The sequence below is a fragment of the Schistocerca nitens genome, chromosome 9 (assembly GCF_023898315.1).
Source record: "Schistocerca nitens isolate TAMUIC-IGC-003100 chromosome 9, iqSchNite1.1, whole genome shotgun sequence".
Taxonomy (NCBI): Eukaryota; Metazoa; Arthropoda; class Insecta; order Orthoptera; family Acrididae; genus Schistocerca; species Schistocerca nitens.
In genome coordinates this window covers 394274390-394297996 of record NC_064622.1, presented here as the reverse complement: position 1 = coordinate 394297996, position 23607 = coordinate 394274390, and the positions used below count along the sequence as shown (strand labels likewise).

At 39.2% G+C, this 23607-nt stretch overlaps 1 protein-coding gene across 1 annotated transcript in view; it reads left to right on the top strand.

Moving 5' to 3' along the window:
- LOC126203085 (histone-lysine N-methyltransferase SETD1B) overlaps positions 1-23607 on the top strand; it is a 188592-nt gene that overhangs the window by 143133 nt on the left and 21852 nt on the right. Inside the window, exons 11-14 of the mRNA XM_049937327.1 lie at positions 8005-8744; positions 13484-13605; positions 14016-14201; positions 17194-17451. Coding sequence (XP_049793284.1) covers positions 8005-8744; positions 13484-13605; positions 14016-14201; positions 17194-17451 — 1306 coding nt within the window. The remainder of the gene's footprint in view (positions 1-8004; positions 8745-13483; positions 13606-14015; positions 14202-17193; positions 17452-23607) is intronic.

Here is a 23607-nt window from a genome sequence, read left to right as displayed (position 1 = left end):
GGCCATGTCAGATAGCTCCACCAATTAGTTGAGTATGTTTCTGTGTGTTGAGAACCATGTCATGCGGCTTGCACTTACACATTCTCAGCCAAGAGCGACAAGTTCTCCTTGCATTGTTTCATTATGAGTTCGTGAATCCATTCCCATCATTATGTACTGCTGAGTTTTTTCACCAGCAGTTCTGTACATGGCTTATTCAACATTGCATGTCTCTAGGAAGCTTATTAGGTTTGTGTACCCGGCCTTGGTAGATATATGTAGTGCAGCATGATCCACTGATAGTTGTGAGTAAGATGATGTTGGTCTGTATCTCTCCATGAATGCTTTGTTTTGAAGACTCAGGTCTCAATATTTGTATATGATGACTGGTGCAAATCCAGTCTGTGCAGGTATGCTCTGCATAACTGTTGCTGTGTTGTTGTTTGGGGCTGCTGCAGGGCTCTTTCTGTTGTCACTTGTGTTGTTGTCGTTGTTGCTGCTACTAATGATAGGTGTAGTAGGTGTTAGCACCAATGCCCCACCATTGCCAAAGGAGTTAGTGGCTCTCTTGTTTGTGTGTTTATTTTTGTTTGCATCTGGGACCTCCCAGCTGCAGTGATCCATCACTGTGGTACTGTTCCTTGACTGGTAATTCTGGCTGTGGTAACTCCGGCTCCATTACCTTCAGCTCTTGTGATTCTAGCCCCCAGTAATTCCACTGGGTCAAGATAGAACATGTCTCACATTCCCGAATGAGATTTTCACTCTGCAGCGAAGTGTGCGCCAATATGAAACTTCCTGGCAGATTAAAACTGTGTGCCAGACCGAGACTCGAACTCGGGACCTTTGCCTTTCGCAGGCCAGTGAAGGTAAAGGTCCCGAGTTCGAGTCTTGGTCTGGCACACAGTTTTAATCTGCCAGGAAGTTCCATGTCTCATATTACTGGTATTGTGACTGTATGTTCTGTTGATATTTTTGTAGTGTCACTGCCACTTGTCAGTTGATAAATGATCTCCTGATGATTGCTAAGAGGACGGTGATACTGGTGGGTACAACGATATCTACTGCCTCTTGTGCTCTCTTCGTCATGCTGCAGGTTGTATGGTAAAGTTTGCGATGCGTTGGGTTACCGTCTCTCCAGCATAAGGATTCTGTATTTAGGGACTCATGACATGTTTGCTTTTCTTTGGAAAGGGAAAAAGAATTGTGAACTTACAGAAGCGAGAAGTGTTAAACCTATTGATGCAAGGGAGTGCGGAAAGAAGAAAAAAGCCTACAGTGCACAGGGTGATGTGAATGTTCCCCTGACACTGAAGTCCCCGAACAAAGAATGGGTGATTCCTGCTGGAAATTTGCAACTGAAGTTGTGGGAGCTATGAGTCAAAGACTTTTTCATCTGAACAGTGGAGAGCATCAATGGATTAATGACAAGTTCTCTCATGACTAGTGCCTCTTCGGTTTATTTGCAACACTGACAGCATCCTCTGGCAGCTATGCCTCAGAGCAGTGATACACACATGTTGGCTGCTTCATGCCGACTCAACTTCAATGCCTTCTACCCAATCACCTGAACCTCATCGTCCTCAACCCAACTTGCTAACTTCCTGGATGTTGACCTTCACCTCTGGTGGATCCATCCTTACCTCCATCCATATCAAGCCTGCTAACTACCAACACTACCTGCATTTCAACAGCAGTCACCCATTCCACACCAAAAAATTGCCCCCATTTAGCCTGGCGATGCATGTATGGAGTATCTGTAGTGACTAAAATTCCTGTGGCAACTAGACTGAAGGTCACTAAGGCCTTCACAGGCAGGCACTACCCTTCAAACTTAGTCTGCAATTTCTTGTTCCAAATCCTCTCACACCCTCAAGAACTAGCTGCAAAGGAATGCACCCTCATTGCCTAATATCAACCCAAACTGGAACAGTTGAGTCACGTCCTTTCACGGGGACTATCTTGCAGGATGCCCAGAAATGAGGAACGCACTCCTGAAGTGGCACCCTGCTGCCTACCCAACTTCCATGGTGTCCTAGTCTATTCCTATGCCACTCTCACTCCCAACCTCTTGCCATGGGGTCATATCACTGTGGAAGACCCAGGGGCAAGACCTGCCTGATTCACTCTTTCAGCACATAAATTACATTCCTATCACAGGCTTATTCTGTTTCATCAGAGGAAGGGCTATATGTGGAAGCAGTCACATCATATACTATGTAATACTTTCCGCACAGGATTTCATGGGGGCATGATCAAGAATGGAAGGCCACTGACAAACTGTGGCCAAGCACACAGTTGACCATGCACTGGCAGAACACACTGCTAAGCACAGCATGCTCAAGTTCAGTGGCCACTTCACAAACAGTGCCACATGGATCTTTCCTCCAGCACCAGCTTTTCTTAGCTATGCAAATGGGAATTATCCTTTCAAAACTCCCATAATCCTCAAGGCGTCAATCTCTGCTAACACACTGACCCACATGCTGTACCCAAAAGTCTTCCTTTCCTGTCCTGTCACCCCCTCCCAATCCATGCCTTCATATTATCATCATTGTGCGCCGCATGAACTCATCAGGTATGGTACCTGTGTGTTGTGTTACTATCCCACACACATGTCGGTGCCTCCTCTCGCATTTCTACCTTACACGCTGGGTGCCTCCCCTTGAGCTGCCAGCTACCCCTCCCCAATCCCTCCTTCTGCTTCCACCTCTGTCTCCTTCTCCCCACCTCAACTAATACAATCCCTTACCCAACTCTACTTCAAACTGTAATCCTGGCATTGTGTGGTCAGCTGACACACTGTAACTAAAAAGGCATATCTCTCTCTCTCTCTCTCTCTCTGCCTGTCTGTGTGTACGCGCATGCACGCACATGCGCGCACTCGGCTACATATGCTCTACTTCTTTAAAGGATTCAACTGAAGGCTAGCATGTTTTCATTCTTTTTTATGTGCCTATCGATAACTGCAGAGTTATTCTAAGTGATGGACCCATTTCCAAAAATTCATGTGTATTAAAGTATTAATCCAAAATGAACAAGCTTTATGCCAATGAAAAGAGGAAGTTTCAGAGTTTTTTGGCGGGCAGGCGGTGATGGTTTCAGAAGCGGCCAGTAGAGTTCGCGCGTCAGTAGGCCCATCATTCCATTTCCCTGTCAGTTTTGAGTGAGATGGAGACTGTGTAGCATGTTCTTGAGTTCGCAAAAAGTGAGTCACAAATTGCAGCGCAGCAGGCATTTCATATATAATTGGTATTCATCCACCGACTCGTAGAAGCATTAACCATTGGTTTAAGCAATTTAAACAGACTGGGAGTGTGTGCAAAGGAAAAAGCACAGACCGACTGCATGTGTCAGAGGATGGCGTCCGGCTATTCAAGAAAGTTTTTTGCACAGTCCCAGTAAGTCTACCAATAGAGCCAGTCAAGAACTTGGAATACCCCAACCAACTGTATGGAAAGTTCTGAAACGGCGTTTGCTGTACAAACCATACTGATTACAACTTGTGCAGGCTCTCAATCCCAATGACAAAGAGAAGCGTCTCACATTTTCTGGTAATGTGCTAGCAAAGATGGAGGTTCATGCATTTCTAAAGCATGTAATTTTTAGTGATGAAGCGAAATGTCAACACACACAATGTTCACATATAGTGTTTGGAAAATCCACATTCACCATTGCAACACGAAAGAGGCTCACCGAAGATCAACGTGTTGTGTGTCGTATCTTGTACAAAGGTTTAATCACCATTTTTCTTTGCGGAAAGGACTGTAACAGGAATCACGTATCTGGACATGTTGGAATAATGGCTGTTCCCTCAAGTTAGGGGAGATTCCCAGGACTTAATTTTCCAACAGGATGGAGTTCTGTCCCATTGGCACTGTGAAGTATGAGGCTTTTTGAATGATTCAGTTTTGTTGCCATGTTACAATTTGCTTCTTTCGCCAAAATACACCAGATTTTACACAATGTCACCTCACTAACTTGTTGTGCAGACACAGTTGTTTATTAAGTGAGGAACTGAGGACAAGTAAGGTCAGTAGCCTATGGAGAAAGCACATCTTCGGTACAAAAAGAAATGTGTAATGACTTCACTTATGGTCATCCGAAGACCAGTATCAGTTGCAAAGCGATTTAGAAAAGATTGCTGTATGGTGTGGCAGGTGGCAGTTGACGCTAAATAACGAAAAGTGTGAGGTGATCCACATGAGTTCCAAAAGAAATCCGCTGGAATTCAATTACTCGATAAATAGTACAATTCTCAAGGCTGTCAATTCAACTAAGTACCTGGGTGTTAAAATTATGAACAACTTCAGTTGGAAAGACCACATAGATAATATTGTGGGGAAGGCGAGCCAAAGGTTGCGTTTCATTGGCAGGACACTTAGAAGATGCAACAAGTCCACCAAACAGACAGCTTACACTACACTCGTTCGTCCTCTGTTAGAATATTGCTGCGCGGTGTGGGATCCTTACCAGGTGGGATTGACGGAGGACATCGAAAGGGTGCAAAAAAGGGCAGCTCGTTTTGTATTATCACGTAGTAGGGGAGAGAGTGAGGCAGATATGATACGCGAATTGGGATGGAAGACATTACAGCAAAGACATTTTTTGTCGCGGCGAGATCTATTTACGAAATTTCAGTCACCAACTTTCTCTTCCAAATGCGAAAATATTTTGTTGAGCCCAACCTACATAGGTAGGAATGATCATCTAAATAAAATAAGAGAAATCAGAGCTCGAACAGAAAGGTTTAGGTGTTCGTTTTTCCCGCGCGCTGTTTGGGAGTGGAATGGTAGAGAGATAGTATGATTGAGGTTCGATGAACCCTCTGCCAAGCACTTAAATGTGAATTGCAGAGTAGTCATGTAGATGTAGATGTAGAAAACTCACGAACTCACGGCAATTCTCATTTCAACAGCTATAGATTGGCCTTAAAAATTACGTGTTTCATTGAACAAGTCTTTAGTTTGTTGAACAGCATGGGTGATAATGAAACTTTGTGTATTAACCATATGGCAAAATACTCTCCTCCTTGCATGCTGTCATTTGCCAGAATCTTGTTTGAAAACGTCAAACTATCTATGAGATATGAGGAATGTTACAGATATTTCATTCTGGCTTTTTCACTGCCGTGTGCAATTCCAAATTAGTGCGCTATGTAAAATCAGTTCTTTCAAGATTGGTGACAGGTAGAGACCTCCATCCAAGTCTAAAGAAAAAGTCAAGATGTTAGCTAAATTTCTTATACAGCAGCACAGGGTGTAATATGTACCAAACACAAAATCATAACAACCCCTCCTTTTCATTGCAAACTTTTTCAAATTTCAAGCATTGTCTTATTTAAATGCAGATATTTCAATAACTGTGACTGGTAACCAAATGACAGGCATTTCATCGTGAAGCTGACATATAAAGCTATATATAAGTGACATAAAAATGAAAATTTTATGCTGAATGTTTTCTGTAAAACCATTTTAGAAAGATTGCATGGTGTATGCTTTGATTTTGCCAGCTCAATGCATCACCAACCAGCTAGTGGGCAAACAAAAGTGACCTCCACTACCGAACAAACAATTGAACTTGCCCAACACTGTGGATGAAAATTCTACACAGCACATGGGCCACCATGTCCTGCACGGGCCTAACAACACATGAAGTTCATTCCTTTGTATTAGGGTAACAGCTACATCAGGAAAGTTTCAGAAGATGCTACATGCCACATTTCAGCAGAACTGTTTCCAATGACATATGTACAAGAATGATAGGTACCATTGGTTCTGGGAAGGGCAAGTTTCACTTTCATATCATCACTTGAAAATGGCTAATATATGATTGATTGGAAACTTTCTTGTCATAGTCCTCTGGCAACCTATTTGTGGTCTGGTATGTGAAATGCATAAAATGGATGTTCTCCAGGAGCATCCAGGCCAGTCTTGATTATGTACTACAACATTTAGTGGCTTTGAGCTCAGCTTGATTGAAGTTCATTTTTTGTGTTTATCAAAGATGAGCTACTTTATACAAACAGCCCTTGAAATTGTTATTGATGCTATATCATTTGCTTGGGGTATGTCTGTTAAGCACACTGTTTGTTGACACATTTCTCTATCCTTGTTTCACACAACAATGTGTCAGTCACTACTATGAGGGTGATGTAAGAGTGGCCATCACACAGCAGTTTTAAATTTTATTCTGGGAAATGTGTGCGTGATTTTAATGTGCATAATTCCCATATGAGTTCTGTGCAATTTTAACAACACAGTTACATTTTTGTAGTGCATTGTTTGAGCAAAATGACATGTCTTCCACACCAAAGAGATGAGATGGGGATTCGTCAGTGGCTGCAATGTGTATGAAGCAGTGATACGCACCAACCTGAGGTAGTTGAACTCACCAACGGGTTCAGAGAACTTGTTTCTTTCTCATATTCTACGTAGAATCTAGTGAACCAGTTCTGGTCATCCTAAGGAAGCTGCTAAAGATGAGACATGCACAAAGTACTCTTTCATTCTGTTAACAGTGCTCATATCAGTGCAGCACTGGGCTCTGCATTTATCTACAGGCAACAAGACCGTATTGATTAAGGGAAAGTTCAGCTTTGCAATGTTGAGGATTAAACAAGTTCACTTAGTTTGAGAAAGGTCGGATATGATAACCATTCTGGGTTGTTACAAGGCGAAGACTAATATCCACTAATTGTGAGAGGAAAATTTAGCGCTGAGCTGTTGTGTCAAATTAAAACTTGGTGACAGACAAGGATTTAAACCTATGTACTTGGCTTTCAAGATTAGTGCCTTTCCAGAAGCATCATCGAAGCCTCGCAGTCTAACTCAGAGATTCATGTTGCCACTAGATGCCCTCTATTCATATATTCCAAACAGTACAGGTAGTCTTCTACTCTGCTGTGTGTTTAGCCCTCCTAGGAGAGAGGATATATCATTTAGGGTGTGATTGTACCACAATCTTGTAGCTAATTAAGGGCATCTGGCATTGAACTCTCATAACTAGCTAAAATGGTATACTATAAATATAATAGAGGCAAACATTCCACGTGGGAAAAATATATCTAAAAACACAGATAATGTGACTTACCGAACAAAAGTGCTGGCAGGTCGATAGACACACAAACAAATACAAACATACACACGAAATTCAAGCTTTCGCAACAAACTGTTGCCTCATCAGGAAAGAGGGAAGGAGAGGGAAAGACGAAAGGATGTGCAACAGTTTGTTGCGAAAGCTTGAATTTCGTGTGTATGTTTGTGTGTCTATCGACCTGCCAGCACTTTCGTTCGGTAAGTCACATCATCGAAATAAAATGGTATACTGTTAAACCTCAGTTGGATGAAGACAAGTGCAAGGGTTTGAGTCCTTGACTGGCATAAACTTTTATCAGAAAAGTTCACTGCAGCAAATCCTAGTAAAGAAAGAGGTAAGTTTGTGTATAATAGTCCAGTTGCCTTACGCAGGTTTTTCTTTATTTTGGAATGATTTCATACAAATGCACAAATAACTGTTCTGTTACGTCCAAAGCAACAGTAGATTCTGCTTTACTGAGACTTGTGCATAACTCTAGCATTTTAACAAAAGTTAAAATTTTTTGCATGAAGCCAACCCAGTGTGTCAAACTCTGAATAAAATATTTTATGTATATCTTTCAGGCATAGTAAAATGGGGTTTGTTAGCTTAATTTATTTTGTTTCATACAAATATATTGAATATCTTCTGGTTTAACTTTGTTATAATTGTATAATAAAATGGTCAATTAATTATCAGCATATATCAGTTTTGTTGAGAAATAGGTGTGTCTACATCTGTAAAAATCAGAATCTTGTTGCTAATGATTCAGAAATCAGTTATCAGCAAATTCTTGTATATAATTCTTTACTAACCTTTAAAATTATTTATCTGTGAAATCTTAATGTTTTCATTATGTAGCTAAAAATTAAACCCAACTATTTTGTGATTATGTAATGTCACTTTTTCATGCATGCCAGTGTAATGAATCTTTCTTAACTTTCACAGTAAAGCGAGGACACCTGAGCGCAGTGAAACTCCTATTCCCCCTGAGAGTCTCAGTGATACAGAAAGTGGATTTGGAGTTGCGGGACTTGAGGATGTGAAACCTGCACTTGAGGAAATTCCTTTGCCAGCGAGTGTTGCTGTTCCCACTTCTCTCAGTCCGTTGCACAAAATGGAAATGCACAGCACTGTTGATTCTGCTGCAGCAGAAGCACTCATGGCTCTGGCTGGTGGTGAATCCATCATCCTGAAGACTGCAACAGACACAGGTCCACCTACAGTATTGAATGGGGGTCTTCCACCTGAAGATACATTTGCAGAATTGTCATCACCTCCTGACATCACGGCTGAACACTCCTATAGCTTACCACCCAGGCGTGAACCTTCTGCCTCTCCGCTTAGTAGTGACGAAACACCGAGAGGTGCTAAGCGGCCATTGTCTCGACCTCCGCTTACTAATCATGCAACTTCAGTTGAAAATGAACTGCCTCCAGCTTCCAAAAAAGCTCGAAAATCTAAGTTTGAGGAGCTTATGAACGAGACTGCATATGTTAAACCTGTTACTAAGGCTGTTGTGTTCTCCAAGCGGGACATTATTGGAGAAATGACTGTATTGTACGAGTTTTTAACACGTGGCATTGACAAGGAAGATATACATTATTTGAAACGCAGTTATGAGGCAATGTTGGCTGATGATGCTCAGGGATACTGGCTGAATGATACTCACTGGGTTGATCATCCTGATATCCTTTCTAGACTTAACTATATTTTTATCATATATTGCATTGTAAATATATTTTCACATTGTTGTTCTTCAGTGTCTTGTAGTATCAAGTATATATCATTCTTCTACACTGGTGTTGTTATGCTCTTGGAAGTATGTCCTATGTATGTACGTATTGGATATCAAGAGATTCTAATGTATTAACAGCCATCAACATTTTTCTTAATAACATTTTAGCTATGTGGTTTTTATTTCAAAACTTATGTACAATCTCAATCTCTGTCTCTCTACTGTTGTCCTGTTAACACATAGTATAAAAATGTCTGAAATCACTTCCTGCTCTGTAGTGAAACATGAGTATGGAACACAATTAAAAAGTGTGTGTGTGTTGAGGGGGGGGGGGGGGGGCAGGAAACAGGATGTTCTTCATGTTTTTCACAAGCTTACAGAAAAATATCAGCTTTGAACTTTTCTGAGGAATTGTGCTTGCTAAAGCTAAGAGGGTTTTGAAAACACAACGCGTAGCTGAATCAGTAGTGTTGTTGAACAGTAATTCAGTACAGTCTGTGGATCGAGGGTTCAACTCTCAGTGTGGTCATTACTTTTTTACATTCAGTTTGGCATATCTATATCTTTTAAATGTAAAATTTGTCACATATATCCTAATTAACACATACCTAATCAATACTTTTAATAAAAAATGCACATCATCTTGTTTCTACTTATATATTGCACACAAAGTTCCAGTTTTCATAGTAAATATAAACTCTTAATTATCCATATTTTATAATAGACTGTCTGTAACGATAGTTCAAATGAAGAACACATAACAAATTAAATTTTTAGGACAAAAATGAAAAACCAAATACTCTTCGTTTAGACTTTGTCCGTTGGTTTGTACCACAGATGTCGTCTCTTAAGAGCCACAGTAGGAAGTGTTGTGGAAACATGGACAACAACAATTTTCACAGCAAAATTACCAAATAAGCAGAAACTAGTTGCAAAATCATGTTTTCTTTATTTACTTTTGCAAATCGATTTTAACGGATTAACAGCCATCATCAGTGCTTTCAACGAATATGTGCCCTGAGTAGTAACACTGTCTTTCATTGAAAGCACCGATGATTACTGTTAATCAGTTGAAATCGATTTGCAAAAGTAAATAAAGAAAACATGATTTTGCAACTGGTTGGTGCTTATTTGGTAATTTTATGGTTTACGGTCGCTGCACAACTTGGGAACCACATGGAGCCCACCATTCAGAATTTTCACAGCACCATACAAATGCTACCTTTTTTACAGTTGCCTCTGTACCACTGCAATATGAAGCCAACAGAATTGAGCCATGTTACAGGATTTAAGCTGCCAGACATACTGGACCTAATTCCCAAAGCTTCGACACGTGTCGCTGTCAAACGCTGACAAGATACAGAATGGCACATAATAAGACAGGAGGAGAAAATGTGGCGCTTGGATGGCTTTGTGGATTCTGTTGTTGATTGACTCGTCATTGATGTAGCACATGAAATTTCCAGTAGTGAAATGTATTTCTTGGATTCAGACAAGGAATGGATCATGAGATTACTAGAGGACTGATTGTAAATAATACCTTCAGTGGAGTCAATATTTAACTATATGATGAATTCCCTGCAAAACGCTTTTGCATCACTCATATCTCGTGTAGAGAAATTACCCTGTGTTTAAATGAAGAATTTTCCTCAATCTTATTTTTAATTACAATACTATGTTAACTAAGAGCAACAGCATGTTATGTTTTCCATCTGGTGCCCTAGGAAGCGGCTGGTAAGGCCGGAGTTTTACCGAATATTATTTCATTCTCTTTAAGAATTAAATGACATTTGAAGCTATATTGTTTCTCTGCTCATCTATTTTTATGCTATAGCTGCAACTGCTCACATCACTGCACATCAGTTGGACCACTGGGCTAGCCAGTGCTGTCCAAGTTAAAAGTGCCAGTAAAGCTATAGCCCATCTGCCAATGCGCATTACGCTCACAGCATAAAACATATCCTTACTATAGTTTTTCAGAGTTAAAGATGAAAGGAATAATCCCAGTGCCAAAAAATGCAGGTACTGATAGGGGTGAATATTACAGAACCATCAACTTGGTAAATCAATGTTGCAAAGTACTGACACAAATAATTATCAGAAGAATGGATGGAAAGACTGGTAGAAGACAACCCTGGGGTAGATCAATTTGGGTTATGGAGAAATTTAGGAACAGATAAGGCAGTACTGTCCTAATGCCTTATCTTAGAAGATAGACTGAAGAAACACAAACCTAAGTTCACAGTATTTGTAGATGTAGGAAAAGCTTGTGAACATGTTCATAGGAATACACTCAGAAAAAGCTTGTGAAAATGTTAACTGGAATATACTCTTTGTATTCTGAAGATATCAGGGATACAATACAAAGAGTGAAAGGTTATATGCAATTTGACCAAAGATCTGACTGCTGAAGTAAGACTTCGATAAAGCATATGAAACAGAAGCAGTAGTTAAGGAGGAAGTGAAACAGGATTGTTGATGTTATGCAATCTGTGCATGAATCTAGCAGTGAAGGAAACCAAGGAAAAATTTGGAACAGAAATTAAAGCTAAGGGGAGAAGAAATATAAACCTTGAGGATAGCTGATGACATTGTAATTCTGTCAGTGACTGAAAATGATTTTAAAGAGCAATTGATGGAATACATAGTGTCTTACAGGCAGGTTATAAGATCTACATCAGCTGAAGCAAAACAAGGACAATGGGATACAGTTGAATTGAACCAGGTGGCAGCCAGGGAATGATACACTAGAAATGAAATGATACACTAGAAGTAGTGAAGAGCTTTGCTGTTTGTGCAGCAGAATATGTGAAGATTGCAGAAGTAGAGAGGCTGTAAAATTCATACTGGCAATGACAAGAAAATCATAGTTCAGACAAGAAGAGAATAGAAGGTTTTGCAATGTGGTAGATCTGATAACTAATGAGTAGGTACTGAATGGAATTGGGGGAGTAAAGAAATTTATAACATAAATTGACTTAAAAGGTGTCGATTGATAAGACCCATACTGTGGCATCAAGGAATTTTGTTTAATAATGTTGTGTGTGGTTTTAGGGGGGCAGGAGGGTTAAAACAGTAGAGTAAGACAGACTTCATGAAATATATGGGTTCTATTGGTTTTAGGCTGCGGTAGTTATGGAGAAAAGCAGCAGCGTACACAGCTCAGACTAGCATGATGAGCAGTGGCATATCTGTCTTTGGAAGAAAAACATCTCTTTCCTTCAGAAAACACCCATTAACAGTAATTGGCAGCTTATAGTGGCTCTTTTTTTTCCTCCTGAGGTGTTTACAGTCCAATCTCATTTCTGGATTAATTGTTAATTGTGGCTGCAGGTTCAATACCTTTCAATATGAGAGAGGGAAAGATTGTAGGGGTAATCCGAGGATGATGAAAGTAATGGTCTTCTTCCACAATGCTGTCATCAGTGCAATTAAAGCCTGCCGCTGGTTGGCACAAAATGTATTTATGAGCTATGTTCTGAAAATTCTCAGTAATATTAAAGCATCTCTTCAAGCAAAATATGATCACATTCTTCAGCAAAAATCATTCTTGATCTGGCATCAAAATATTTCACAGCCCTCCTCCAGCTTATAAGCAGGCAAAAATAAATGAGAAATCTGCTGCAAATTATTCTAAGATATGTTCAGTTACTCTGGAATGCAACCACTAACTTGTGATCAGTAGGTATGTTTATTAATTTCGGCTAAGTTGTGATAAACTTAACAATATTAGATTCAACAAGATAAACCTTTCGATAATAATAAAATCATAGAACATCAGTTTTTTTAGCAATTCTCAGAACATCCTGGGACGATGATTAAATAACTTTTAATGCACCTAGGTATGTTTAGTAATAATGTGTTTAATAATGTATTGAAATACATTACCATTCAGAATGTGAAAATTTTTGGTTTGGATGTTAATGTTGTTTTTGCCACTGAATGTGGTATATTGGGCTGTCATAAGACTGTCATATGTGTGATTGAAAGTTCTGGTGGAATGTAAATAATGTAAGGGTAAAGGTAAAAACTCACTGAGTAGTAGATGCATTGAGCCATCGAAAGATGGAGTAGATATTAAGATAAGAGGTAAAACAGTTGAGCCTTTCAGTGACATAATGCTTCTAATTTTCTGTTACTTGTAGCCTTAAATCCTAAATTATTTGTATTGATGAGTGTCATTGTTGGTTATATATCATGTGACTTTCTACAAAAAAATTATTTAATTGTTGTTTTTCTGTCTTACATTGAGACCATTCTTCTCTGGTGAGGGTATGCATGCTTTTCCTTTTAGAATACAGGAGTAATATTATATGACATTTTTGGCCTTTTGACATTGCTAAATGATGGTAGTGCAAATGTGCATGCACGTTTGTTTACCTGCTACCTTTTGTAACTTATTATTAGCATTAGTTCAGCCTATATTTTCTAGTTGTTAGTAGGTAATAAATTCCAGTTGCTGCTAATTTATTTGAAAAATTTATAGTGAGCATTTCTTCTGTCAGTTGGTAAAATAGATTCCTATAATATTATGAAACCTATGTATAATTTTTTACCATATATTGTTGATTGACCATAAAGTCTGTAGTGTGATAACAATACCATCTAAAACTTTACTTAGTTACTAAAATGATTATCATGACTGTCTTGGGTTACATTATCATGCATATTTCCTTAACTCATTCTTACTTACTGACTTGTCATCTGCACCAAGAAAGAAAAAGCGTGACGAAGGCCGTGTTCACAAAACAGGATGTGCAAGAACAGAAGGATATTATAAGATTGACGTGAAAGAGAAGTTGAAGCACAAGGTATACTAAATCTTTCTGATTGTGCATCATCTGCCTTGAAGCCTTTATTTACAGGAAGGAACAACCGCAAACATATCTCTCTCTGTCCCCCCCCCTCTCTGCCCCCCCTGTCCCCCCCTCTCTCTCACTCTCTCTCTCTCTCTCTCTCTCTCCCTCTCCCTCCCTCCCTCTCCCTCCCTCCCTCTCCCTCTCCCCCTCCCTCCGTGTGTGTGTGTGTGTGCGTGTGTGTGTGTGTGTGTGTGTGTGTGTGTGAGAGAGAGAGAGAGAGAGAGAGAGAATATCTTGTTTTCATAACTGTTTAATTTATTATGTAATGAGTATTTCCAGGAAAAAGAGAATAGAATAACTTGTTTTCATAACTTTTTAATTTATTTTCAAGCTCAATAATAGTTTTCTGTTTTTATTTGCAGCATCATTATGGTCAGGTCATACAACAAGCAAGTGAGGAAACAGGTGGTCTGTCTACAGAAATTATAAAATCTGTATCGGGCAAGATGCAGACATTATCACGAGAAGCTCGCAGTAATCAGAGAAGGCTGCTAACAGCGTTTGGCATTGATACTGATAGTGATCTCCTTAAATTCAATCAGTTGAAGGTAAATCATAAAATCCATTCTTCCTTTTATGGTACTGAAAGTTTATATTTGTAGTCATATTACTGACGTCTCTCCTTTCTACAGTAAGACCTTTATAATTAGGCATGCTTGGGAAGCTGTCATTACTGGATTGTAAAAATTATTTTTTTCAAACCTTGTCAAAAAATGGGATATAAACAAAACATTTAGTTTCTGTGCATTAAAACAAGTAAATATTATTTATTGAACGTGAAATAGGTGAGATTAAAGTATAAAAATATTAAAAGTGTGTGTTTCTTTTCTGAAAAAAAAAAAGAAAGAAAACAACAACAAAATTGAGTTATTAATAGAAAACTATACTGCTCTATTCGATCAGTTTAAGATTCAAAGTCTTAGAAAACTTCAGTGTACATAATTTTTTGTTCATCATTTACAAATTAAAGTAAGCGCCTTTGATTTGAAAAGATCAAGAACAAGATTACTAATAAAAGTTGTTATCAAGACTTTGGTGCAGTTTAATTGGAATCACTGTCTTTAGGAATAGGACAGATATCAACTGTTGCCGGGGTGTGGAATATGTTAGACTAGTATTTACCACTGATGATTTATGTGAAATTGTCTTTTAAGCCCTGTGGAACATAGCATTTCTACAAACTTGTTTCTTTGACTGAGCTCTTTTTTTACAAAAATATTTTGTATAATGTGCAAAGTCACAACTTCAGAAGTGTCATAGGCTCGGCAAATTTCCCTAAAACTGTTAAGGCTTCTGAAACCTCAACCCAAGAGATGCGAGTTCTAGAAGTTTCTTCTTCATTACCCTCAGTTTCTGATACTTCCTTTGACAACTGTACTGCCAGCTGTTCTGAGAAAAAACATACAGAAAATTTATAATGCATGCTGGACTATAGGATCTGCCAGATTATTGAGTGTTGATTTATGACAGTCTTGCTGTATATTGCGTTCCTGGAACAGTCACAAATCTAAGGGATATGAAAAATTTTCATTACAGTGCAAACATACAAGTTTTTTGACAGCACAGATTGGTGAACTGCTAGATGGAAGTGTGGTGGAGGCAAAAATTACCACTCATTAATTGTATTGTTATCGCTGCCTTTGAAATCCATTGTAACCATTACAACATAATCTCATTAATTGTTTTTGAAGCTCTAATGCTGCTATAAATAACTAGTAAAATAATTTTATTTTATTTTAAGGAAATGCTGTTGTGTATTGTTATGGTTGGATATGGGACATGTCACGATTGCAATTTTTATGAATATTATAATTCTCTCTAACACGAAATAGAGTAGTTAAGTCTGTAGAATGAAATAAGTCAGTTAAAAATACATGATATTTAAGAAAACATTTAACTTGATTATTTTAGATTCACAATAATTGAAATAATTGTTTCATCTGTAGAATGAAGTAAATCAGCTACAAACTTCCAGTATGTGATAAGATGTTTACACTGGCATTCATAAGTTGTTCTACTGTGTAGAAGCAGTTCTTCTGAAGTAATATTTTAACTTTTGTGCTGAATCCTTCTCTATTTGACTTCAAGCTATTGGGTAGCATGTTGTGTAGAACTCCCATTTGCCTTACAGTGCTTTGAAATGACAGATCTGATGATGGTGTTTCTATTTTATGTAAAATATGTAAATTTTCGTGAACAAAACACTGTTTTGTGAATATAAATACAAGGCAAGACAAGAAACTGAGCTCCAGAAGTAGAAGTTGCCTCATTATCTTAACTATTCTCTTGTGTGAGATGTTACAAATTGGAATTCAGTATATGAGTACTGAGTGTACAAGTGCAAAGCATGCTTAAATGGTTAACACAAACTTCTCAGTCTATTTAATAACTTTTTTGTGTGTCCCACTGTAGAGTCTCATCTGTCCACACTTTGATGATTTCAGTCGTAATATCTTGATTCATGGCACATTTTCAGATTTTATATCTGTCCTTGATGAAACCACACATGATAAGCAAAAAATCAACAAAGTTTTGTCTTTGCTGAGTAACTGTGTGTGATAACTTTACCAACTTGGAATTTGGTTGAGTCTAAACAGAAAAGCAAAAAAACTGCACCCATTCCCCAATAACTATTACTACTAAAAGTATTGTAATGTAAATGCTGCAAAACATTTGTTTTCATATGGTAAAACTAAAAATTAAGACATAATGGTGCTGATGTGGTTAGAAAGAACAACTTTTTCGAATAGTGCTATTTTTCAGGCTCAGTTTTTTGTCCAAGTTTCTTCTTGCATATTTTGCAGTTAACATTCTCCTCCTCACTCCTTGAATTCCATGTCATCATTTCCTTGAGCCATTAAAATGTATTTTGACAAGCATTGATGGAAAGGTTTAAACAGTAAATTCTTCTAATACATGCAGAAATTTAGAGAGAGATTTTTCTGTGGAAAGGACAGAGTACAATTTGTGTATGAGAATAGATCATTACTTATCAAATAAAAAGGGCAGTATCTGTGGACAGGCTTGTAGAAAGGATGACAAATTAGCTACTGGATTAAGTATTACGTAAGAGTGTGTGCACCAAACGCACACATACAAATTGTTTTTGGGCCATTTAAAATTGGTTGAGAACATATAAACAAATTTTATTATTTATTTTGCATAATATGCACAGCCCATGTAATTAACTCAATTGGATGTAAATTAACAGTTTATAAAAATAAGTCATTACATTCAACTCTATAAAGTTAATCAGATTTACTTTCATAGCAGTGAAAGCTTTGTCATATGCAGCTAACAGTAATGTTCTACAATTATGTTAAATTACATCTCAAGACTATATGAGATAGAGGCAGCAACTTTTTGTATTGTCATTTGTACCGGCATATGTAATGTGATTCAATTTGCCCTTATTTCTTTAATTTACATATTTCTTTTTCATTATCATTGTCTTTCATTTGTGTGTGCTTCATAGCCCATGCTCTAAAATAAGCTCCATTGAAGATTAATATGAGAAACCATTACTTTTTCTGTTTACAGTTCCGAAAGAAGCAGCTAAAATTTGCAAAGTCAGCTATACATGATTGGGGTCTGTTTGCCATGGAGCCAATTGCTGCTGATGAAATGGTTATTGAATATGTGGGACAGATGGTGCGACCTCTTGTAGCTGATCTTCGAGAGCGCCATTATGAAGCAACAGGGATTGGTAGTTCCTACCTCTTTAGGATAGACGTTGATACCATAATAGACGCTACAAAATGTGGAAATTTGGCAAGATTCATCAACCATAGCTGCAATGTAAGTGCACTATACCACATAGCACTCATTACTTTTACCACTGATACTGGCATTATCTGCCACATTATGATCTGTAGTTCATGTTTTGATAGTATATTACTAAGTTTATGCATTAAAACACAAGAATTTCTCCTAGGATGAGTATAAACAATTCATAAATATAACAGGATTGTTCTGTTTCGTGGAATTTAGGAATGAGAGAGAATGAAACAAACAAACAGAGAAAGAAGGTGCTGAATCTTGGATCTAGCATAATATTGAGACCTCCCAAACCCATTAAACTATGTCATACAGAGAACACAGAATTGACTGTGTCTTCATTTGAGTTGCATGTCTTCATTGGAATTATCGCTACATATAGTTGTGATCAGTCACTTATGAAATATTATTTTATTTTCATTAATATTATGAAAAGGATAGATTAATGAAAATAACCAGTTTTTGATAATAGAATGTAATCAGATAGATAAAAAAATATACTCATGTGGCAATGGCTGGAGAACACACGTATAAAGATATTTAAATCTGCAAGCTTTTGGCACCAATGGCTTCTTCTCCTGGCAGAAGGGTTGAAAGGAAAAGTATAGGGTGAAGGAAAAGGGCTGGATGAGTTTAGGAAGTGGGGAGAGTTCGGAAAAGTCACCCAGAGCCCCAGGTCAAGGGAGACTTACCAGAGCATGTTCTGCAACAGGATAAGGCATTTCCAGGGCCATATCCATTCATCCTAAATGGTAACTTGGGGGTAGTCATGCCCATGTAAAAGGCCAAACAGTGTTTATATAACAACTGGTAAAGGACGTGTCATTTCCCTTTGATAGTGTATGTGTTGCCAGTTACGAGGCTGGTACAGATGGTGGTAGGAGGGTGCATAGGGCAAGTCTTACAATGGGGACAGTCACAGGGGTAGGAGCCATAGGGTAGGGAAATGGGTGCAGAAGCAGCACAGGGTCTAAGAAGGATACTGTGGAGATAGGAAGGAGGCATTGGAAAGCTATTCTAGGGGTGGTGGCCAAAATGTCAGATGGAAGAACCCCATCTCAGGGCATCATTTTAGGAAGTCATAGCCTCATCAAAGTAGCTGATCAATACATTCAAGACAAGTATAATACTGAGTGACAAGTTGTTTGTGGAGGGATCAGTGGTACCAAAATTGGATATGATGGCCTGAGAAATCTGCTTCTGAACTAGGCTGGTTGATGCAATTGTGCCCAGTGAAGGCTGATATGAGAATGGTGGTGTACAGCTGTAAAGAGTCTGCAACTAAATAAATATCTGCCTTGGATGCCAAGGCTTATGAGAGAGAGTGTTTGACATGGGAAGGATTGTAACTGTCAGACTGTAAGAACTGTTTGTTGTTAGGTTTAATGTGGACATATGGTAAAGCAGATGTTGACAGATGTGAAAATTACCGATCTATCAGTTTAGTAAGTCATGTTTGCAAAATACTGATGCGAATTCTTTACAGATGAATGGAAAAACTGGTAGAAGCTGACCTAGGGGAGATCAGTTTGGATTCCGTAGAAAATAGGAACACATGAAGCAATACTGACCCTACGACTTAGCTTAGTAGATAGATTAAGAAAAGGCAAACCCAGGTTTCTAGCATTTGTAGACTTAGAGAAAGCTTTTGACAATGTTGACTGGAATACTCTCTTTCAAATTCTGAAGGTGGCAAGGATAAAATACAGGGAGCCAAAGGCTATTTACAATTTGTACAAAAACCAGATGGCAGTTATAAGAGTCGAGAGGCATGAAAGGGAAGCAGTGGTTGAGAAGGAAATGAGATGGGGTTGTAGCCTATCCCCGATTTATTTAATCTATACACTGAGCAAGCAGTAAAGGAAACAAAAGAAGAATTTGGAGTAGGAATTAAAATCCATGGAGAAGAAAGAAAACCTTCGAGGTTTGCCGATGACATTGTAAAGAACCTGGAAGACCAGTTGAACAGAATGTACAGTGTCATGAAAGGAGGCTATAATATGAATATCAAACAAAAGCAAAACGTGGATAATGGGATGTAGTCCCTAACTAAATCAGGTGACACTGAGGGAATTAGATTAGGAAATGAGACACTTAAAATAGTAGATGAGCTTTGCTATTTGGTGAGCAAAATAACTAATCAGAATGAGATTTTCACTCTGCAGCGGAGTGTGCGCTGATATGAAACTTCCTGGCAGATTAAAACTGGGTGCCAGACCGAGACTCGAACTCGGGACCTTTGCCTTTCGCGGGCAAGTGCTCTACCAACTGAGCTAACCAAGCACGACTCGCGCCCCGTCCTCACAGCTGGCAGAAGTAAAGCTGTGAGGATGGGGCGTGAGTCGTGCTTGGGTGCTCAGTTGGTAGAGCACTTGCCCGCGAAAGGCAAAGGTCCCGAGTTTGAGTCTCGGTCCAGCACACAGTTTTAATCTGCCAGGAAGTGGTCAAAGTAGGGAGGATATAAAATGTAGACTGGTAATGGCAAGAAAAGTGTTTCTGAAGAAGTGAAATTTGTTAACATCGAGCCATAGATTTAAGTGTCAGGAAGTCTTTTCTCAAAGTATTTGTATGAAGTGTAGCCATGTATGGAAGTGAAACATGGACGATAAATAGTTTAGACAAGAAGAGAATAGAAGCTTTTGAAATGTGGTGCTACAGAAGAATGCTGAAGATTAGATGTGTAGATCACATAAGTAATAAGGAGGTACTGAATATAATTGGGGAGGAGAGGAATTTGTGGTAAAACTTGACTAGAAGAAGGTATCAGTTGGTAGGACATGTTCTGAGGCATCAAGGGATCACCACCTTAGTATTGGAGGGCAGCGTGGAGGGTGAAAATTGTAGAGGGAGACCAAGAGATGAATACACTAAGCAGATTCAGAAGGATGTAGGGTGCAGTAGTTACTTGGAAATGAAGAAGCTTGCATGGAAATGAAGAAGCTTGCACAGGATAGAGTAGCATGGAGAGCTGCATCAAACCAGTCTCTGGACTGAAGACCACAACAACAAAAATGGCAAAGATTGCCATCAGTGTATCTAAACCAAACTAGGGACTGAAAGCGTACGGACCCCAGGCAAAGCCCCTGCAAGCAGCCCATGAAAAAGTTGGCATACAAAGGAACCATCCTGGTTCCTGTGGCCCTGATATGTTTGTTTGTCTTTCACTCAAAGTTAAAGTAGTTGTTGGTAAGTATAAAGTTGATTAAAGTGAGCAGTAAGGATGCCATAGGTTTGGAATTGGATGGGTGCTGACTGAGGAAATGTTCATCAGCAGACTTGATACTGTACAAGGGGGTTGTTGGTACAGAGGGAGATGGTTATCAGTGGTGACAAGCAAGGTGCATTATGGGAGATTTGAGGCAATCTAGGTAATGGTTGGTGTCCTTAATAAAAGTGGGAAGTGTTTGTGCTATAGTTTTTGTATGTGTTGATTAACTAAAGCAGAAGGTCATGGAGGAGGCGGCAGTTCTAATCCTGCTGACACTTTTTTTCTTATCTATATTTTTTTCATCACTTGTCACACTATTTAATTTATATGATGTTTGAGAGGGAATATAATGGAAAAAACCCTCGTGCATTTTCATTAAGATCTTGTGAGTTTCATATGTTATTTGACTATTTACTATTTTTAATTGAATTTTCAAGGGTGAGGGACGGGCTTGGATAGCCCAAGTCAAACCTTGATAAATAATTATGCGAATGGCGTTATTCAGTATTATTGTAAGTCACAATGTGCCAGACCACAAGAGTAATGCGCAGTTACTCATCGGATGTGCACTCGACATCACACATCGCAGGATGGTAGTTGTCATACAGTCATGGAAAACATAAATTGAAACGCCATCTACTATACCGAATGAATGTAGTTTCCCTGCATTTACAGGGAATGTTCAGAGTTTATGAGAGAAAACTCATTTCGTTGACATTTTGATAGCTTTCTATTCTGATAGTATAGATTAAAAATTATGTTCAAGCAGGAGCCAAACTGTTGCCTCATTCATGTTGATCTTGCAAGGCCTGAATGCTGACCACTTTACCATCATGAACTCTAACTTAGTGGCACCTACACACTGATACATCAGTCATGTAATAGACGCATGAAACTTCTCTTCCAATTTTCTCAAATTGCCAGAGTAGTGCACCTTACTACTTGCATGTTATGTTGCTTTAATGGCCTACTGAAGATCTACAAAGATTGAAGTAAATCCTTGATCCCAGCGTCATGGCCTCCCCTTGTTAATAAGAATGTAAAAGGTGGGTCAATTTGTGTCACATGGATGGGATCCTAATAGCAAATGTTGTATGTAGAGGTGTCAGAGGACTGGTGTAGACCTCTGTTTACGTATCAGTCAAGTACCACAGTTCTAGGTCCCTTCTCTGCTGGGGGGATATTTATGAAGTCTTCAGTTTTTAGGGAATGAAGAGCCTGGAGTTCTGCAGAGGACAGGTTAGGGTTGTCTTGTAGGGTCTTGAGGAAGAGATGCAGAGCAGTACTGGAAGTGAGGAATTCTTGGAAGTTTTGTAATGGGTTGTTTTGAGGTGGTGATTGTGGATCAGGTTGGGATTGTGGTCGAAATTGTTCAAGCCAGGGTTCAGTGACAGGTTTTCTGTTGGAAAGGTTTTGGGATTGGTTTGCAAAGTGATGTTTGCAGTTGACCAAAACAGCATAATTAAATGCAAGTTTAGGGCTGAAAGTGAGACCTTTGGATAATACAGATAATTCAGGAGGGGAGAGTGCCTTAGATGAGAGGTTGAGAATCTGTACTCTTGTGACTGATTCTTGTGATCCTGAGTTATTGCCCTGAGAGGCAGTGGTGAAGGCTGGCAGATGTTATGAAGGTTGGCCAAGTTCAGTTTATAGGAGAGGAGTGGTGGCTGAAGGTGGGACTGTTTAGGGAACTGGAGAGGGACGGGAAGGGAAACACCACTGTTGAGGTAGTTTATGAGAAGGTTTGATGGCTTTTTGAGGTAAAGTTTGGCTTGTTGTTGCAGTTTGAAGTTGGCTTGGTGGGTGATACCATCCATGGAAAAAGGAGATGCAGATAAGTGCGGGATTTTGTAGGAGGAGAGAAGTCTGGTGGAATGGAAATTGGCCAGTGAGGCATATAGGTGACAGATTAGCTGAAGAAGTGCAAGAGATTTCTGTATTTGAAACTGTGAAGGGGTTGTGCATCTCGAAAAAGGGACTTTAAATGTTAGGCCTCTGAGAGTAACTCCCATGGACTAGAGATTTTAGGAAACAGGAAGTTGGACCTTAGTTTTGATAATGCAAAAGCATGTTTTCGAAAGGAGTGACTGTGGGGACTGGCATTACAACATGTTCTCAGTTCTCACCACCCACTTGACCTTAATTTACGTTAATTTCTTTGGTGTCAACATTTCTTCACAGTAACTATTCCTTTCCTCACTCCCTTTTACTTTTCTATATCTTTGATTTTCTGACCTGTCTATTTTTCCCTGCCTTCCACCTCAACCACATAGAATGCACTTAGCTTAACAGTCCTATTAACTCATGCATGATGTTTCGTCAGGAATCTCTGCATTGCATATTACCCTATCTTCCAGCTTCAAGCTCTCAGCTTTTCAATCTCGTCCGATGCAGTCCCCAACAATTAGTCTTTTTTTCTGATCCTGTCTGGTAAGTCTCCCCTGATCTAGGTTTCTGGGTGACTTTTCCAAACTCTCCCCAATTCATAAACCTCACCAATCCTTTTCCTTCACCCCTCTTCCTTCTGGCTCGGAAAGCTTGCATATTTAAATATCATTATCTGTGTTTTCTGCTGCCATCAGTGAGTAGATTTTTTTGCTATGCAATTACATATATTTTCAGAAAAGGATAGATTGCCATTCAGCGTACAGAGGGGATGATGAGTTGCAGACAAGCACAACAAAAAGACTGGTGTACATTTGAGCTTTCAGTGAGAAGGCCTTCTTCCAAGGTAAACACACACACACACACACACACACACACACACCACTCTCTCTCTCTCTCTCTCTTTCTCTCTCTCTCTCTCTCTCTCTCTCTGTCTGTGGCTGCTGAAGCCAGACTGCAGCTGATGGGAGAAGCAACTTGTGGGTGGTGTGATAAGGTGGAGGCTGCAGTGTGGAGGGGGAGAGATAGCAGGGTAGAGGTGGAGCAAGGTGTAGTGCTTCTTGTGGGAGCTTGCAGGGATGTGG